Genomic DNA, 20,996 nt, shown 5'->3' with positions numbered 1-20,996 from the left:
CTTTGAATGATGTCATTGAATACTATGTATAGACTAACTGTGTGTGATCTTCATTGAACCCATTGTGCTCTGTGGGGGTCATAGGTCAATCATGAAATTTCTCTGGCTGGTCTTCTCTTTAATGAATGTTTACAAAGATACAATAACAACAACCTTGTAAGTGAACACTTATTAAATGTTAGTCTACATTGTGGGACATTTACAATGGATACTGTATATAGCATAATTCATATTTGAAATTAAATTAAACTGGTTTGTTACACTGTGAGTCTTCATAACTACTTCTACTACCTGTTTACAGCTGCACATCAGAGTTAAATATTTATTTCATCCTGTCTTTGCTAGTTTATTCATTTATCACAACTGTTGACTAGTCTGCCACAGTTGAGAAATAAGGCTGTTTTCCTCTTCTCTTCTTCAGGATATCCTTTCCAAACTTTTATCGGAAAGGATATCCTGATTTCATCTGCGCTGCCTTATTATTTTATTGTTTTCTTTTCTTTTGCCCTTCATATATTTCAGGCAGGTAGTTAATTTTAATTTTAAAAGTTTTGTGTTTTTTATTGTAAAGCGCTTTGTATCTGTGTTTTGAAAGGTGCTATATAAATAAAGTGTAGGCCTATTATTATTGTTATTTTATATTTAATTTAATTTACTTTTATATTGCCTCTATTCTATTTTATTCCTATATTTCAACTTCTTTGTTTTCCAAAGAAGTTAACAGTTCATTTCCAACGACAGCTTCACTGAAATGTTTGTGCATGAAACATAAAATAGATTAAAAAAAGTGATCCGCACAAGGCTGTTTAAACGAAGATGGAAATGAGAGGTAAGTGATGATCTTGGTGTTTGTTTTCTCTTTGATGGGAGAACACACACACACACACACACACACACACACACACACACACACACACACACAGAAAAAGAATAAAATGAGCCAATAACGGACTTAACGTCTGCATGGCTTTAACAGGTCCAGACACATCCATGGCTTTTATGAAATCTTTTTTGTAGCCGATGTTAATTATTAAACATTTCCATCGATGGGTATCCTCCTCCAGGGACCTGTCACTATGACAGAAGTGCGCATGCGCAGCTCCCTCCCAGTTGTCTGTTGACAAACGTGACCAATGCATATCTCTGTCCCATCGTCGCTAAGTGGAATAAAATGTAATTTTACGAGATTTTGTCGACGTTGTAAGGTTTCACGTGGATTCTTCATGAAGCTGTGAATCCGGTAAGCACTTCAAAGTAACATTTAACGGGTTCGAGTTGCTTGACTGAGCTAATTCATCAAGTGGATAGTCAAGAGATGCAGTCCGATGCTAGCGAAGTTAGCATGTAGCAAGATAAAGTTAGCTAGCTGGATTAACGTTAGCTATAACCGGTATTTGTTCACATAACTGCTCGAGTTGCCGACGCCCACCCCCCAAACCCCCGAGGCCTTCTCTTCTGGTACAAGTTTGAAGCTTTAGCAGTTCAAATGAGTCGCTGGTTAGTCTGCTTGCATAGCATTTGGAGATGCAAGCTAGCTAGTAACTTAGCTAATGTCAAAACCTTGGCTTCCCACGGACAACTTTTAGTGACGCTACACTGTTAACAATATAGTGTTTTAAATGGGGATTTTTCCTCAGCTCAGTCAGCACTACTTTATTTGCTTTCTGCGTTTTAGGTTTCTTGAAAACTGCGATTATCTCCAGCTAAATAATGGACCTCCAGAGAAGCACAGTTGCCTGTCTGTCTGCAGTATCTTTAACATGAATCTGTCCATCCCAGTGCAGTCCTCTAAACCTTAACAGCACAATCAGGGACTGTTCTGCATCGGATTGTGCACCTGCTAATTTTTGCCTAGTGCTCATCCCAAAATAACAACTTAATTTTGCGTTTGTGTAAATAACATAAATTGCATAAAGTTCGATGGATCAGGGATTTCAAGAAACACACCACATAGCCACAGTTAGCATTGAGGATAGTTTATCCCACTGTGGTATGCGTGAGAGGACCAGTTTGACCTGATTTTCCCCCTGCGTCACGTCGGGGGTTGGACTGTTCAGCAAGCTGAATGAATTTAGCTAACCGTGCAGCCTGTCCGTGTACTCCACGTCAAACCAGGCCTTGAATCCGTGGCCTCTTTACTCTTCTAGGTGTTTGTAGTTCTAGCTACAACACGTACCAAGAGCCACACCTGTCAGTCTGGTTTTAAACAAGGCTGTGCCCTTCTGCCGCGAAAATGGAGCCTGCAACCAACTGTAAAGTGAGAGAGGCTTTATGAATATGTTTGATTCTGTGATTGGCCTACATCCCAACAATCACGTGAATCACTAGGCCTACCTCTGAGGGCTTGCTGGTGAGGTTGGCCGATGTATTGACCTGAAAGGATGCTTTTAAATATTTTAAGATAGGGAGACGGTGAGCGAGAGAGAACGAGAGTAGTCTTGTATTGCCTGCAAGCAACTCTACAAGGGATGACCTGCTCATTAATTTAGACAGTATTAGTGTTCTTTGGAGGTTCAAACAGCCCCTGTGTTATATTAGGGCTGTACAAGACTAAAGAAATTCTGGTTACACTTTACTCGAAGGTATCTACATAAGAGTGACATGACACTGTCATGAACGTGTCATAAACATTATAAACAGTCATAAACGTTTATGACATAACGCTTCTGTCATTAAAGCGCCCATAATTTGCTCATTTTCAGGTTTGTAATTGTATTTAGAGGTTATATCAGAATAGGTTTACATGGTTTATTTTTCCATAAACACCATATTTTTGTTGTACTGCACATTGCTGCAGCTCCTCTTTTCACCCTGTGTTGAGCTCTCTGTTTTAGCTACAGAGTGAGACATCTCTCTTCTATCCCATCTTTGTTGGGAGTCGCACATGCGCAGTAGCTAGGTACTGGGCTACTAGCTAGAAGCTAGCGGTTAGCCACCTCGTTCTCAATGGCAAAACACTGCTACAACACACACGAGTTCACCCTAAACTACAAAATAAATTGTATAGAATTACTTAAATGTCCCTCGTCTGCAGGTATTCAACGCAAAGTTGGAAGTGCGTCCTCGTTTAAAAGAAGTCTCCCGGCTACAGCTAGCTGATGTGGTATTAGCTAAAGTGGTTAGCACACACCAAATGTTTCGGCCGATGACGTAGAAAGCCGTGCAGATTTTGACCAGCTCACCCGGAGACTGAAGGCCGGATACATTTAGAAACCGTATCTCACTCAAAAACAGCATGGATGATTGTTTTCCAAGTTTGTATGCGTGTGGAAGCACCAGAGACACAAAATAACACCCCAAATCCCAGAAAAAGTGATTTTTTTTCATAATATGGCCACTTTAAGTGTTTTTGTCATGACAGGTTAGGGTTAGAGTTAGGGTTCATGTGTCATGACAGTGTCATGTCACTCTTATGTAGATACCTTCAAGTAAAGTGTTACCGAAATTCTTAGTAGACTGTCAATCTTATGATTTTGTCGATTTAGACACGGATATGGTAATAATAAAGGTTAAAAATAATGTGAAATAGCAAAACAAAATTTTTTATTTAAAACTTAACATTTTCTCTAGGGAGGACCCCAAAACCACCACCATCAACCCCCCCCCCCAAAAACACTAAGCGCTTAGAAACCAGAGAAGCGAAAACTGACACATCAGGGATAAAATGGACACTTTTCTGGACTCTAAATCATTTATTTAGTGTGTGTGTGTGTGTGTGTGTGTGTGTGTGTGTGTGTGTGTGTGTGTGTGTGTGTGTGTCAGGTCTAAACTGAAACTATGCTGAAATGGCTTTCCGGTGAAGAGGGAGAGCCTGGCTCTGTAGTAAGTACATATATGCTTATTTTTCATTACTTGAATGATCACATTGAATTGTAATCTGTGTCTACACAACGATCACATGTAATTATTTGTGTCTCACAGCTTGTTTCCATTGAAACGTTTAAAAAAAAATAAAAAAAATACTGGATGTAATAATTTCAGACCTGAGGTCACTGAAGAGAAAACCCAAGAATATGTCTGAAATCAAACAAAATGTTGCTATATTTATACATTTGTAGGACCGTTTCTACACCTTGATCGCCTATTAATTTTTCTAGAGTAAAATTAAAAACATGCTACAGAGTGATCATTGATTTTATCCAGTAATGTTAACATCTCTCAGACAGCAGCCATTTTCGTGACTCATTTCATGTTACCTTGTGCTGCTTTACTATTACTAGCAATGTAATGGGCTCAAAGCAAACCCAGCGAAAGCTCTGCAGTCTGTTTCATGTGCAGATCGACTGGAATTAGGTAGACTGCTGAGCACAGGGCTTTGACTCAGAAAACCAAAGCTCACACTTCCTGTGAGGGAGGATCACTGCTCTTCACCCCCTTCCTATTTGCTCTACTGCCTAATAAGGTTATCTCTATATTTGATCTTGCTAGGAATACAATGATTGATAAAATTTCCTTCTGCATTGACCCCTGTTGCGTCTGTAAACAGTCTGACAAAGTGCTGCCGCGAGGGACTGAACACTGAGAGAGGCATAAACACACTGTGACAAGCTCGAGATTGTATTGCAGTTATTTATTCCTCCACACGTAAAATACAACCAGCACTGCAGTTACCAAATGTAAAGTTCCTTTGTGAGTCGAAATAAGTGCGTTAGTGCGGCGGTCAATAGAAAGTGTTCACTCCCGGGCTACCCCCCCCCTCTGTCAAAGTCCAAAAAACCGCCAGGTGAACAAGGTGAAGCAAACAAATATGTTATCACTTCCGCTCAAACCGCGATGAAAACGCCCACCACCTGCAATATCAGTGCATAACACAATAATCAACAAATAATATAAATGAGACCATAAACAACATAAAATATGTGGCTGCTACACCCCCCATTTGTAGATAAAAAATATTTTCATGTTTGTTTTATGCCACACTTGCCTTTGCAATGTAAACGTCTGTTACCTATGCCAATAAATCCCCGTTAAGTTGAATTTAGATCAGATTTTCTCCGTGACGGGATGGTCAACGAGACACAATGCTCGACTTCGACTGGGAGTCTGGCTGTCCAATCAGGCTCCTTAGATCGAATTGTCGTCACCGCTACGTACTTTCCTGCCTTTGTTTGGGTAGTTGTGGCGTTTGGTGTAGCTTCAACGTCTGCTTTACGTTCACCTAGCAATCTTTTCACAAACTTGTACTAGCAGTGCAACCATGCATTATTTAATCACCGCACCCCCACAGTTTAGGAACCACGGCCTTACACATAGGGAATAATCCCAATCGGGTTTGACACAGTGAGATATAATTATTTTAGGGCTATGCTCGATTGAAGAAATTCTTAGTCGACTAACGCTCATTCAATTGTATTGACTAATTGATTATTTGATTTAATCGACAGATCTGAGTTTCTCCGCAAAGAGTCGTGCAAAAGCACCACTTTAATTCTTGTGTTTACCAGAGATGTGCTCGTACGTTTCTTGGAAATAAGTCATTCAGCATGAAAAAAGCATCAAACATGACTAATCGACTAAATAAATCTAAGTTGACTAAGACCAAAACGACCGATTAGTCGACTAATCGACTAAGAGGGAGCAGCCCTAAATTATTTTAAATAAAATAAAAAGATAACTTGCATTTGGATAAGCACTTGATATTGGATATGAATATTTATGTACTGAAAAAGAAATAGGGGGAACAGTGCATCCCTATTGCCCCATTTCAGATCCTCTTTCAGTCAGAATACCTGTTTTTAAAATGTTCTGTTGTCTTCTGGTTCTCCGTCCCTGTGCTCTTCAATCTCACACACACACTTAAATACACACTCTCTAAAGCTGGCAGTGTACTCCAGATCAACTCCAGATGAAATTGCTCAGATATTGCTCTCTAAAATGTTGTTGCAAACAAACACCGGTGTACTCATTCCAACACATTGTGTGCATTCGGTGCAGCATTTAAAACCAAATACTGTACGGTTATTTTGTCACTAGCCCACCGTCTCCCCCGTCTCTCCCCCCAGGGTCCAGGCTCTCCCCGTGCTGCTGCTGGTGGTGGTGGTGTTGGTGGAGAAGTTACTGCAGAAGAAACGTCGGAGCGGCTCACCCAAACCGAGCTGCTTGTCACTCAGCTGAAGGAGATGATCCGGGAGAAAGATGCAGCACTTCGCTCCAAAGATGACCAACTTAAGGTGAGGACAGTTTCTCCCCTGTCTTCTGTCTCTAGTAAAGAGGTGCGCTAATTAATAAGTAATCACCAGCTGAAAGGAAACTCCTCTATTATGATCACTGTTGAATAGGCCAGTGTCATTTTACACATGTTGCACAGCAAAACGCAGTCAAGACTCACACTAACCTGAAATGGAAACACTGCACTGTGACACGTTTCTTTCAGGTATTCACTTTTAGGGATTCTGCTGGAGCTGCTGCCCCTGCGTGGCCGAAGATGGATGGACTCTGTTTAGGGCTGTCACAAACGATTATTTTTTTAAACAATTAATCTAGCGATTATTTTTTCGATTAGTCGACTAATCTAACGATACATTTTTCGATTAATCTAACGATACATTTTTCGATTAATCTAACGATTAATTTTTCACTTAGCGATTATTTTTCCATTGCTCAATTATTAATATTCAATTCAAATCTCTTTGTATTAAAATAGTTTAACGCTGCACTGTTTGAGTAAAATGAATTTGTAGTGCAACCTGAAGCCAGATGTAGGCTATCAGTCAGCCACAAAATAAAGTCACTTTCAGGAGGAATATAAAAATAAAGACTTAAAGTAAACTGATAATAAAAAAAACAGAAAAAAAACAATTTCTCTCTCCTTTTACAGGAATTACGAGCCCAAGCCCGATTTTAACCAGACAATTTTTTTAATACGTTGGCCATTATAACTGACGTTATAAAGGACTTGTGAGATATCTGAAACAATCTGGCCTGGACGCGCAATTATCGAAGACCCTTACCTCCCACTCAAGTCAGTGCAGGACATTTACCTAGAGCTACTGGAGAAGCTGGAGAGGCATAGGTGAGCAGAACTTGCAGTGTTTTGCTGCTGTTATCCTGACTCCGGGATCATTTTACAAAGTCTACAGACAACCACGTTGTTGTTGGCATTAAGAGTAAAATACTCCCACACGTTAGAAGACCGTGTGCGAGCCTTTTTCTCAACGTGTTGTTGAACTTGCGAGGAATCCATACTTGCGCTGTTGCTGGAGGCAACCATGTTATTTTTAGATTTCTACGCGTCGACACATCGTCCCAGCCCTAATTCTGTTATTCTACAGTATTTGAAGTAAAAACTAAATAATATCTGAATCCCAAAATTGAAAATTTTAATCTTGCACAACGAAACAAATCTCAGAATATCCGGGTGCAGCCCTAACAGGTTGCATATTATCTAAATGAAAGTGAATTCTTTATGAGCCTAGTTTTCAAAATATTAGCGTGAATGAACTACAGATGAACTACACTGAAGCCAAGCACAGCGGTTCTTGTGGATTTTTGGTTGAAAACCTCTCTTTACTTCAGTCACTGTGTATGTACAATACTGATATCCCATTTTTTAAAATTTAATAACACATGAAAAAGAACATTAACACGGGCCTCTTCTAGTTTTGATGAGAACAAACAAATTTATTACAACTTATTAGCATCAAAACAGACATTATCTTGTAACAAAAAGTCACACGGATAGAAAATTCCATGTGTTATGACATGAATGTATATTTAAATGTAATTTTCCTAGTACTGAATGTTACAGTGCATGTTCTGGGGCCTATCTGAGAGGGATTTGTATCTGCCTGAGCCACGCACAGTTGGTCACATGAATGATTGAATCTCATGATTCAGCTAGTCACTGACTGAGATCATTCAGTTAAAAAAAACCCTAGTTAACTATTAAACTGCCAGCTCAAAGTCTACTACGTTATAGTGAAGACAGGAATGTGAGATTAGAGTTTAGCAATGATACAGTAAAATGTTTGGTGAAGAAGCTACCTTACAAGAGTGCCAGTGTTTCCCCCTAGGTTGATTGCTTTAGTCTGGTGGGTCGGTTGGAGAAAGAGGAGGGTGGTTGGGTGTGTAGGTGGTGCTGATACCACTGCTGCTGAACACTTTAAAGTGCTCATAATATGCTTATCGGCTTTTCCCTTACCTTTATTGTGTTATATTTCTTTTTGTGCATGTTATATGTTTACAAAGTCCACCCCAAAGGGACTTACAATCTCCCAACAGAAAACACTGTTCACCAACTGCTCCAAACAGCTCTACTGTAGTCCAGCCTTTACTTCAGAGACAAACGTGGTCACTTTGTAACACACGTTATAATGCTCACCTAGCTGCTAGCATGGCACGCCCTCATACTCTGCTTCTGACTGGCTAGTAGTCCTTACCTAGGTACTGAGCATGTCACTCAGTGGCTCAGCAAAGATGGAACAGAAGTGAGATGTCTCACTCTGTAGCTAAAACAGAGAGCTCAACACACAGGGTGAAAAGAGGAGCTGCAGCAATGTGCAGTACAACAAAAATATGGTAAATGTAAACGAAATGTAAACCTATTCTGGTGCAACCTCAAAATACAATTATGAACCTGAAAATGAGCATAATATGAGCACTTTAAAGTTTTTTTAAATATGTATCAGTTACTTTGGACCCATCGCACATCTTGATTTTTTTAAATGGAGTCTGGTGCAGTGTTCGCTCCACATATAAAGCAACATTTCCTCCCTTCCAGCAAACTTCATGGAGAACAGCGACGGCGAAACAGCATCACAGATCAGTTTTAACCGAATATTCTCTGGTCCAGCTCAGCTAAAACCACCAAATCTGTCAGCATGTTAGCGTGTCGTTCACTACAGAGCCTGTTTGTAACCGTTAGGCTACTGACAACGTTTCAACTGACTTTAGCAATTTAGGTAACACTCTTGGTGCATCGCTGAAGTTTATGGTGTCTCCCGCTGCAGAATGAATATAGGTGAAAACCCAATGGATATTTGCCGTTATCTTTTGAATAAAAATTTCATTAGGCCTGTACAACTATAGGGGAAACACTGAGTGCAACCAGGAAAATCCACTCCTCTGCAGATTACATTACTATTCACCCATCCACTTTTTGGCAGCATCTCCTCAATTGTTTTATTAAGGACTGCTTCTGCACGTGCAACTTGCTGCAGCTGACAGGGGAACTACGCACTTGACGTATGTTACATGAAACTTGAGGTGAAGAACAAATTGTCTGTGTGACTCAGGTGGAGAAGGAGACATGCGAGTCCAAACTGTCGAAGCTGCGTCTTCAGAACAAGGCCAAGGTGACCTCTCTCAACTCACAGCTGGAGGAGCTGAAGAAACAACAGGGAGGTCAGGGCACGCCAACGCACAGCAAAAAGGTATATGGCGCACACACACACACACACACACACACACACACACACACACACACACACACACACACACACACACACACACACACACACACACACACAAAGAGAAGACACATGGAAGAGACCTCTGCCCAAGGAAGTACAGTACGTACCAGCGTGTACGGTACTAGGATGTCAGATTTATAGCAGGGTGCGAGGACATGAAGAACCTTAAAAATGATCAGTAAAATCTCACAATCTATTCATACTGGGAGCCAGAGTAAGGAGCCTAAAACAGGAGTGGTTTGATCATGTATCTTGGTTCTGGTTGAGTAGGGCTGTGCAATTAATCAAATTTTTAATCGTGATTACAATTTCTGCCCCGGCCGATCACAAAAAATAAGTATTCCAGAAAAACTATTATTTTTCACATTACGTTTTGCAGTTATATTCTTATTTTGTCTTGCGTATTCTGAATGAAAAAAAAAAAGTTAAAACGGGAAATGTATGAAGGGAAATTTCCCAGTTTAAGGTGTTTTCACTGTTGATTTGTTTAACAGTTTCACTGTTTTTTTTAAATTCAATAAATGCAACATCTTTCCAAAAGTTAGTGAGTAATCGTGTTAAATTACCGTGATTTCAGAATGATCAAAATAATCATGATTATGATTTTCTTCCCATAATCGAGCAGCCCTAGTCTGGAGTCCATTCATTGAGCAGTAAATGTTTTTTGTTTTTTTACCACTAGGTGGCACAAAGGCTACCAAAGTCACTTTAAAACATGTGCAGTTGACTTATGAAGTTATTATGGCTAATATGTTTCTGGTCTTCTGTCAAATGTAGTTCAATGTGTGCGTGATTATTTTATCGTTGTCTTTCTGTTTCCTCTCTAGGGGTCTTCAGAAGGAGGAGGAGAGCAGGCCAGTCGGGGCAAGATTGTCTTGCTAAAGAAAAAGGTGGAGGAACTAGAACAGCAGCTTGCACAAAGACAGGAGGAGCTGGAAAACAAGGTGAGGTATCTTCATGTACAGCAAATTGAGATGGATTTGTTCGCCTCATTGGCTCATGTATAGGTGACGTTGTTTCGCTTGAGGATCACAAAGAAGGACTGCAGAGTGATGGGTGGAATATTATTATAAATAGTTTGTTATGGATTAAAACAAGTTAAGCCCAAAAGGACCAATTAGAATAGACTTTCCAACTTCCTTTCTTGTTAGTTCAGTCCAATCTCTTGTGACTTGTTATAGTTGACGTGTGTGTGTGTGTGTGTGTGTGTGTGTGTGTGTGTGTGTGTGTGTGTGTGTGTGTGTGTGTGTGTGTGTGTGTGTGTGTGTGTGTGTGTGTGTGTGTGTGTGTGAGAGATGCACCACATATCTGAAACAAACTCCCAGGAAACTTGAGATCTGCTCCAACTCTTAGTTCTTTTAATCATGTCTCAAAGCTGTTCTGCCTTTTAAATAGAGGAGTTTGCTTTGGTGGTTGGTGCATACAGTACATAAGCAAACATATTTAACATAAATATGAAATGAAGAACTTGGGATGACTTTTTTTTTTATATCTCGCACTGCAAAATAGCAGCATTTTGATTGTTATTCTACTTTTCAATTTGCCTTTTTCTTCTAGAGAAAGGAGGTTGAGTTACAACGGCAGCGGGGCGAGGAAATGGACACCATGCTGACAGAGAGGGACAGGAAGCTGGCGGAAAAAGAAGCGTATATTGTTCACCTGCAAACAGCACTGGCAGGAGATCAGCCCATCCCACCTGCACCACAACAAAAGGTCATACACCTCTCAAGAACATCATCTTTTCAACGTTTTCACATCTTGGGTTTACAGTATTCCCCGGCTGTCATTCATTTTAAATTCAACCCAAAATAGCAGTAATGGATGTTTATGGCAAACTTGCGTGTTCATCTATGCTTCACCTCCTCAGGTGACAGAGGACAGTGGAGCAATGCAGGAGCTGCAGCTGCTGGTGCAAAGCCTGACCAAGAAGGTGGGAGATGCGGAGGAGCGCTACAGTTTGCTGCAGGAGCAGACAGACAGCCTCAAAGAGCTGGTGGCCACAGAGAAGGAGCAGTACATTCAAAAGGAGACCATGTACAAACAGAACGTACGTTTCACTCAGCTTCTACTCGGGCATATGCTGTATCTGCCTGGTTGCACAGGAACATTGTTAAGCAGTGACGCTTGTGTTGAAATGAAAAGTGACAGCCCTACAACACAGTACATACAGTACATTCTTAAATAGCTATTCCCTTTAACCACTGGAAGGCTTTTAATCTGAAACATCTGTGCAGGAAGTGTTGAGTTTCATAAACAGTTAATGCGGAAGTAAAGAGTAAATAAAAACGATATTTCTTTAAATAGAGGAATTCAGACTCTGTTGTTCTGCTGCTGAATTTATCCCGTTAGAGTATAGTTAATATGGCTGCAACTAACGATTATTTTCGTTGTTGATTAATCTGTTGATTATTTTCTGGATGAGTTGTTTGGTCTCTATAATGTCAGAAAATGGTGAAAAATGTGGATCAGTGTTTCCTAAAACCCAAGATGTCATCCTCAAATGTCTCGTTTTGTCCACAACTCAAAGATATTCAGTTTACTGTCACAGAGGAGAGAAGAAACTAGAACAATATTCACATTTAGCAAGCTGACATCAAAGCAGTTTTGTTTGTTTTTTTTACAAAAAATGACTCAAATTGACTTGATTAATCCATTATCAAAGTCAATGCTGATTCATTTAATAGTTGACAACTAATGGATTCATCTTTGCAGCTCTAGTTGTCTGTTTGTTATGAGAAGTGCTGCTATCGTATGTCTGATGTTGTGCCCTGTGTTTGTTTTTTTAGATCCAGACATTCAAAGACATCATTATTCAGAAAGATAACCAGCTGCTAGAGATTAACCAGATGCACGAACAGGAGCTCTTCAAGCTAGCAGCGAAGTCTGACGCCAGCGCAGACTTAGAGCAGGTAGTGACAACGCTCTGAAAATCTAAATGAATCAGTGAGGAAACACTTCACGTCTGTTAGTTCACAGAATCGTATGTATTGTCTTTGTGATATTGTTGTAAGTATGCAAGTGAACAAAGATCAAATATTTGCTTCTGTTCTAAGCAACGGAAGAGTGCCTTACCATTAAGTCACGTTTCCATGCAACACATGAATTATAAAAAGTTTTCTGTGTTGGTTGTCTCCTTTTCAGCTTTTGAAGGCTCTAAAACAGAAACTTCATGAGAAGGAGGAGGTGCTGCTGGGTAAAACGCAGGTCATCGATGTTCTCCAAGGAGAGGTGGATGGCAGGGACCAACAGATAAAGGTCAGTTCACTTAATCTTCACTTAAAACCTTCTTTTCCTCTTGGTGTACATTTTGTGATGACGTGCTCGGCCTTTGTGGTGCAGAGTTAGAGAGAGTAATCTCCCTAGATAGTAGAGTAGTGGTTCTCAACCGGTGGGGGGCGCGGACACTCTCCCGGGGGGGCGCGAGTAGGCTACAGGATGGGAGAAAAAAAATAATAAAAAATTCAGAAAAACAATTTCCCCCATGTTGAAATGCAAGTGGTTGGACTATAACACACAAACAAATCATCCTCCTGGCAACCTTTTTTGTCAAAAACTAATCTAGCGACTTTTACTGGTGATTTTGGAGACTTTTGTGGTGTTTGGAGACGGAAAAGCACGCATCGCTCTGCCGCTACTGTGCTCAACGAGCAGCGGGTGTTGCCGTGAGCCCCTCCCCCGTCCAAAAGCCCTCCCAGGCGGTCAGTCTCTCAGTAGCCTCGCGCAGCAGTCCCAGCCTGCAGTCAGACCAGAGAGGAGACACACACCACTCCTCATAGAAACTCAGATTTTGCTCCTTGCAGACAGAGTGGACGCCTTCACACAAAAACTTGACCTATAGCATGGCCGCATCAGTCGAGGGAACTGCGAGATGTTCTCCAGCCTCGCAGACTTCATCACTGATGCACGTCACACGACTTCTCCTCTCGATTTCAATCAGCGTCTGAGCACCTTTCAGCAATGAGAGAACAGCCACTCACCAAGCGGGAGTGAGAACGGGTCAAATTGATTTCCTTGTTTCTGTTATGAAGACGATCGTGTGTGTGACTCGAACATCTCACATTTACCAACAAAACGTACAGCGAAAGACCGCGAAAAACATTTCAGACTCTACTGCCAACGTGTGTACATTTTAACATCAATGTACGCTGGAACGATTTTTTCATTATATAGTCACTGAAGCGGCTGCTGTTTCAATACTGTCTGCTCTCTGCAGCGGGCAGGGCTGCTGCTCCATTTCCCCCGCGACTGACGCACACACACACACACACACACACACACACACACACACACACACACACACACACACACACACACACACCATCACACACGGTGGATGCAGGAAAAAACGCAGATGAGACGACACAATGACCTAAATTGAGGACAGCTATGCTCGTTATTGTAAGCGCAATGATAAGTTAAAGTCCAATAAGTCCTTTATCAAACCGTATGAATGCGTGTGTGTGTGGCCAGGATAGGACATTAACTAACAATGTAAAGATCAACAAGCCACTGTAAGTGACAGATATGTTCATATTTGATCCTTTTTGATAAGGTTCCTAGGAAATCTCAGCCCAGAGTAATTAATTAATAGTAATAATTATTATTCTCCCCAAAACAAGTTTCCTTTTTATTTTTAAAGAACTATAAAACAACTTTCACTGTCTTCTGCAACTTCATTGCAACACACATACAAAAGACACCACAACTTTTAATTTTTAACTTTTAACAACTTTTTTTTTGTAAAAAATTTTGGGCTGCAACAATCTCAAAAAAAGGCTGTGAAATCGTGGAGGGACTGCCCTTGTGTGTTTTTTCATGTGTTATGATGCGCATTCACCAGTGTTTTTTTTGTTGTTGTTGTGGTGCGCATAGGCTACTCCTGATGTTGTCAGTCATCCCATCTCTAATATGATGTGTCTCTATGATCCTATACTGTCCTATTCATGGTAGCCTACTCGTGGACATTGCGCCGTCATCACATGCTGTAGTAGGGGCGGGCCCGCCTTGATAATCCTGCATAGGGGCCCGGTGTTGGCTCGTTACGCCACTGACCTCCCGCCCTCTTTCGTCATTCTGGGCAGCATTGATGCAGGAAGATTCTCCTCCCTTTCGCGTCGGCATATTTTTGTGAGGCAAGAATCTCAGAAATGACTGCACTCAAAACGAAATACCGCAATCGTGCACAAATCAAGGATGATTTGAGGCTATGTTTATCAGACATTTTGCCAAGAAATTGGAGGGGGGGGGGGGAGCCAACTGCAATGAACCAGCTTTGGGGGGGCCCAGCTTGCAAAAGGTTGAGAACCCCTGTGTTAGAGCATTCCTTCATTCCTCTTCAACTATTAAGTCAAATGACACTTCCCCTTCATATTTTGTTACATTGTAACACAAATATTTAATTGCGATTATTTTGACTGATATTGAGATATGATTCACAGTATTGACAAATAATAAAATAAAAAAAGGATTATAGTGTGATTTTTGCGAGGATCTGTACCAAACAAAGATTTTTTTCTTTAGTCTGTAGGATAGGATTTGTAGGCTTGGTTGTTTCTGCAGCACCACAATACTGGTTGGTGGTTTGACACATATTTTGCCTTTAACAAATATTGCACACCCCCTGCGATTTCGAATTAATTGTGCAGCCCCGTTTACATTCCTGCCTGTTCATCGTCTTTTCTCCCCCCCCTACAGGAGCTTGCAGAGCGGCTGCGTCGACTACAAGTAGAACGAGAGAGCCTGGAATCCAAGATGGAGGCAGAGAAGCATGTGATGCGAGCGCAACTTCGCGACCTGATGGAAAAGCAGCAGGCGGAGGTGCAGCGAATGGCTGAGCAGCATCAGGCACAGATGGCCCAAACGCAGCAGGATCTCCTGGGGCAGCTGCAGGAGCTGAGGAGGGCCTCGGTAGCGGCACCATCTCCCAGTCAGGAGGCCACAGGAAGTGGAAGCATGCCCACAGATTCAGCCTCCATCCAGAGGATCACTGAGCTGGAAGGTTGGTTGTAGAGCTGGGCGATATGGAGAAAATCAAATATCCCGATGTTTTTGACCAAATACCTCGATATTGATATTGTTGACGATATTGTAGGGTTGACAATTGGTGCTTTCACAAAATATGCACACAGTGAGATTTTTGATAAATAATCACCAGTTATGTTCATGTAATAACTATTTGGGTAAAGGCAAATAATACAACAGCTAGAACAGTCTGGTGTGTTCAGAAAATTACATCACTGTACTGTAATGCAGCCTTTAAAACCAGGACACTTGTGTCGTGTCAGGATATTACGATATCCAAAATTCGAAATACGAAATCGAAATCTAGCCTCATATATTGATATAATATCGATATATTGCCCAGCCCTAGTTGGATGTCATTTATTGCAGTTCTAGAAGTATTGCGATTCGATAGTATTGAGTATTGTGATTTTCTTTTCCCTCTTTAAAAAAAAAAGTTGAATAATACACTTTAAGAGACAATATATCATGAGACATATTTTAAAAATGTATTGCTTTCTAAAAAGAATGCACATCATCATCAGTCAGTCTGATATTTATTTAATTTGTAAAGAACATAATCTCTCATCTTGGTACTATATGTGTAGTTGTTATCTAACGCTTTTTATTTTTTTTATTTTTGAGTGGAGCTGTTCAGAACGCAAAATGAATTTCACTGTAAACCGACAGTAAAGTTGTATCGTATCGCATAATATAATATGCATTTTCTGCTTTAGCTCTGTTTTGCTGGAAACCGATATGATGTAGTCGCTGTCAGCCGTACCGTATAAACAGAATATATTTAGCTGAATCATTGGTAAAATAAATAAATATATAAAATAGATTCAGGGGAAAAGAATGGATTATCGACATACAAGTCCTAATATTCAGGCTCACTGTTTCCAGAAGAAATACAGAGGAAATGTCATGGTGGTTTAGGACGGTCATGTATTTCTTTAAGTCAGAAAACGGTAACGAAGGGAAGTCAAAAATGTTTGACAACACATTGGCGCGTTTTTCTTTTTGCAGACATTCAACAGAAAATACCCAGAATACCCAGAGCAGTTTCAACTGATTTTCAGTTTTCAAGCCAGCATCTATCCAAAAGTTTTTAACTCCAACAAGACACAACACACCCAGATCTTTGGTATATTAAATGTTATACATGTGTAAAATATGCACACGTAAAACAATGAGGCCTATTTATTGTAATGGCAGTACATTTAAATCTGTGGGATGTCTTTAGAAACCATGTTTACCTTCCTATAGCCTTGAATATCACAGTTCCATCTGACTTTCTCTTTGTTTGTTGCAGCCCAAACAAAGCAAAAAACGGACGAAGCGAGCAGATCAGAGGCCAAGTTCCTGAAAATGAAAGCCTGGTCTAAATCTCGGATCAGACAGTTGGAAGAGGAGTTGAAGAAAAGCCATGTGAGACGATGACAAAATGTTTAGATTCAATTTTCAAAAATGTATAGTTATAATGCTCCAGGCTAGCAATTCCCTGATATTTCTTTCTCTTAATTAAAATGCACACCCAATAGATGTTAATGTGATATCAAAAGTACGTTTTTCTTTTTAATTGATCCAAAAGGAATTACAAGAAATTCTTCTACAGCGTGTCAATGTCCACTCAAAAGTATAAAACAAATCAAAAGGAGTAAGCAAGAAGAACTCTTCTAAACAAGGCTGCAAAGTGTAAAAAAAAAAACTTAAATTAGACCCATTTAAAAGATGTTCATTTTGTCCCCTTTAGGCTGGAGGTGCCCCCCCAGACCTGACTGCCCTGCGGAGTCGTATCACAGCACTGGAGGAGGAGAGAGAGGAAAACCTCTGGAAAGTGGAACAATATGAGGAGCTCAAAGCAAAGAACGGTACCGAAATCCAACCTGAGTGCCTTCTGCTTTTTCCCCAAGTGTCAACACATCGTATTTCTTCAAATTTCATTCCCTACCATCTTAAATTCAGTAATATCTGAGTTAAATAGGGCGCCCTGGTAGCTCACCTGGTTCAGCATGTGCCCTATGTACTAAGGCTCAGTCCTTACCGCAGCGGCCCGGGTTTGATTCTGACCCGTGGCCTTTGCTGCATGTCATTCCCCCTCTCTCTCCTGTCTTTAGCTGTCCTATCCATTACAGGCCAAAACAAAGCCCAAAAAAGAAGAATTAGAGTTAAATTTGCACTGGTAGCTGTAATGCCAAAATTAACATTGTGTGTTTGATGTTTTCTGCAAGAAATGCTGGAGGCTAAGCTGGTGGTATATGAGGAGCAACAGAGGACACTACAAGCAGACCTGGAGCAGTTCACCAAGAGGGCCACCTCTCAGGTCAGAGTTCTTTTTCTGACCGATAGCCAACCGATCGTTAAGCTACAGGTAGGCAACGGAGTCCCAGTTCACCCGTTCAGGAGGCTCAGACATACTTGCCCCGTTTTGTGGACAGCTGTGGACTTGTTCTGGTCGTGCTGCCGTGATATTCTGTGCATTGTCAGGGACTCATGCAGCCACTTTCCTGGAACCGCTCGCGCGAGTCCGCCACGAGTCCAGACAGCGTTTATGTCTGAGCTTGGATCTACCTGTGAGGTTGTCAGCTGCGTGTCTGCCTGGCATACTCTGTGTGTAGGAAGGCCGATTTAACCCGCTATAGAGGAATGTGTCATGTACTATATTGCGCCGTGGGTCAGAGAGAAACGTATTTTCGATTCCTCTGCATGTCTGGCACATATTTTGAGAGAATTGACGATCAAATGAACTTGACTTGACTTGACTTAGCACCGTCCAGCAGAGAGCAACAACAAAAGAAAAAAATAGCTTTAAATGCAACTTGCTAGTGCAAAGTGAACACTAGCAAGTTTACTAGCACTTAAGATATAGATTGTATAGCCTATTTTTCTAGCCTGACGTGGTCATACTCAGATTCTAGTCAGAATCTGAGTCTGATACTGCTCCATTGGGCTGTGATTATGGGGTGTGTTTCAACCGAACCAGGAAAGAAAATGCCTCTGCACTCAATTGGATAGACCTACAACCAATCAGAGCAACAGATAGACCTACAACCAATCAGAGCAGCGGAGCATGAATCCCGTAGGAAGGACAGGAAAAATATCTTGCCGATCGATACATTCCTTGATCGCGGTTCTCTGTTCCTCTTTTAAAATAAATGCGCTGTCGATATCTTCTATAACAGACGCGATGGAGGAATCGACACAATTCAACCCAAGCGCTCTTTGGTGAATACAATTAGCCAATCTAATTAGGACAATTAGATTGGTCCAAACAGCTTTGGTCCAGACCAAACTTCCCGACCTCAAATGTTGGGCTAAGTTCGGCTGGCATCCATGCTACTCTGTTTCTCTTATCATGCAAAAAAAAGTTTCTTAATTACTTTTTTATTTCAGTTTTAATAATATTGTTTTTTAACGGATAGTTTTAATCAGTCAGAATTCATTAACATCCATACCTTTGTCTGCATTTACCTGCTTATTGTTGGTCTCCTGTAACTCTCTGCTCCTCCTTGTCTTAGGCAAGTGAGTCAGGCAGTGCCGATGACACTCAGAGCCAGGTGCTGGAGTGGCAGGAGATGGTAGCTGAGGCAGTCAGCGCCAGGGACCGGGCCAAGGAGGAGAAGACTGTCATGGCCCTCCGCATTAGCCACATGGAGGAGGAAAGAGAGGGTAAGGCTGTTGCTGGAGGATGACACAACCTCAAAAGGCTCAAGTTGTTTATCCCCTCTAAAGAACCAGGACGAACTAGCAGGGTCTGGTCGTTTATATAGTATAAAAATCACACATAGATGTTGTTATTTTCTTTATCTAAGCATATTTGCCTAATGCACACCTAATCTGCTTAGAAAATCTCACACACCGCCTATGCTCATGCTTAGTAAGTTTCATTAATATGAAAAAATGCCTTTATGTAATCAAAATGTGATCAAAAACCTTTTAACCTTTTAATAATTGCAAGTAAAGTTGCTCTGTGTGTGATGCTGCACATGCTACAAATTTAAGCAAATCAAAGGTATCTCAGTATTTTCTTTAATATACTGTAATTTAACTTGCGGCAAATTTCCATCTAAAACCCAACTTTCCATTCTTTTCACTTTTAATTGACATAATTATCAATTATTATGTCGTCCTTGAACTGAATTATTACTTTATGGATTTGATAACTACGCTTGAAATCAATAGTTTTAAGTATCTAATAAAATAAACTATTACAAATTTTTTTTTTTCAACCATACAAACTTTATTAGCATTGCATGTCTGTCCGTCCTGGGAGAGGGATCCCTTTTTTTTTCCTGGTACGTGTAGAGCAGGGGTTGGCAACCTTTCTTTATATGAAGTGCCATTTTTTTAAACTCATTTTTGACCAAACCCACACAGGAAGTGTTTCATTTCCCCCCACTTGTGCTGCATTCAGTAAAGAAGGCAACCATTACTAGCCAATCAGAGGCAGAATAGGGAAGGCCTTCGCATAATTCGGATGGCGGTAAATGTCAATTAAACTACTGTAAATAACCGGCACTGCACCTCCCAATGGTTGTGAAAGAGGTCATGTGGCATGCGCATGAGAAGGCACTTCAACTTTTCCAAAAAAAAATCTCTTAAACAATGGTTAAGCTACCACACACATGCCTAAGGTTGCTGACACCTGAATTAGAGGGGCAAAGGATGGAGGGTGTGATATGGTCAGATCCTCCTGATTTTTGGGCTATATAAATAAAAGGTACTTGACTTCCGAGGCTGTAGTTTGTGGTGCTGTTTAATTCTATTGATTTATACTGTGAAGTGTTTCTAATATTCAGTCTACCCTTACTGATATAAATGCCTCGAAACACCTCTCAATATAATGCTATAAAATTCAATTAACCCAATCAAATGGCAATATCATAACTCCTTTTTATTTTGTCCTAATCCCCTATAGCAGGGGTCACCAACCTTTTTGAAACTGAGAGCTACTTTATGGGTATTGAGTCATACGGAGGGCTACCAGTTTGATACGCTCTTCTGAAATAACAAATTTGCTCAGTTTGCCTTTAGTTATATATGATTATTAATGATTAATGATACTCATTTATGTGAAGACACTGGTCATGTTAATGATTTCTCACAATAATTATCAACAATGACTTAACAAGGTGGGTAACCGATAATATCAATATTCAATTTTCATTTTTAGAACAGGCCTGAGGGCTACTCATGTGGTCCTTGGGGGCTACCTGGTGCCCGCGGGCACCGCGTTGGTGACCCCTGCCCTATAGGGTTGGGTATTGATACCTGGTGCTGATACGGCACCAGTGCCTTAACGACCAAATAGCAAAGCGAATTTCGGTGCCTGATTTTGGTGCCACTTTTAATGTCTGCGCTGCCCTCTGATGCTCCGAAACAGATGTTACAGCCAACAGAAACATTGCTGCATGTGACGCTAGTTAAAACTACACATGGCAGCAGGTAACGTTAGCCTACCGTTAGCTAGCAGCTGGCTTAAACACAGTAAAAATGCTGACAGTTAAACAGCGTTAAAGTGTGACTGTATTTCACTGGAGAGGATGTCCAAAAGTCTGCTGCTGCTGTTGTCGGAAAAACAAC

The 20,996-nt window shown here is 40.8% G+C and overlaps 1 protein-coding gene across 1 annotated transcript in view; it reads left to right on the top strand.

Moving 5' to 3' along the window:
• Positions 1-1,115: 1,115 nt before the first annotated feature.
• Positions 1,116-20,996, top strand: part of LOC114560858 (golgin subfamily B member 1) — a 49,238-nt gene continuing 29,357 nt past the window's right edge. Inside the window, 14 exon segments of the mRNA XM_028586517.1 lie at positions 1,116-1,240; positions 3,763-3,822; positions 6,003-6,170; positions 9,234-9,371; positions 10,238-10,354; positions 10,968-11,123; positions 11,278-11,457; positions 12,197-12,319; positions 12,552-12,665; positions 15,105-15,408; positions 16,726-16,841; positions 17,167-17,284; positions 17,645-17,736; positions 18,932-19,082. Of these exon segments, the coding sequence (XP_028442318.1) occupies positions 3,778-3,822; positions 6,003-6,170; positions 9,234-9,371; positions 10,238-10,354; positions 10,968-11,123; positions 11,278-11,457; positions 12,197-12,319; positions 12,552-12,665; positions 15,105-15,408; positions 16,726-16,841; positions 17,167-17,284; positions 17,645-17,736; positions 18,932-19,082 (1,822 nt within the window). The 5' untranslated portion in view covers positions 1,116-1,240; positions 3,763-3,777.

Source organism: Perca flavescens, chromosome 1 (genome assembly GCF_004354835.1).
Source record: "Perca flavescens isolate YP-PL-M2 chromosome 1, PFLA_1.0, whole genome shotgun sequence".
Classification (NCBI taxonomy): Eukaryota; Metazoa; Chordata; class Actinopteri; order Perciformes; family Percidae; genus Perca; species Perca flavescens.
Note: the sequence above shows the minus strand (reverse complement) of the source record. Positions and strands in the feature narration are given on the sequence as shown.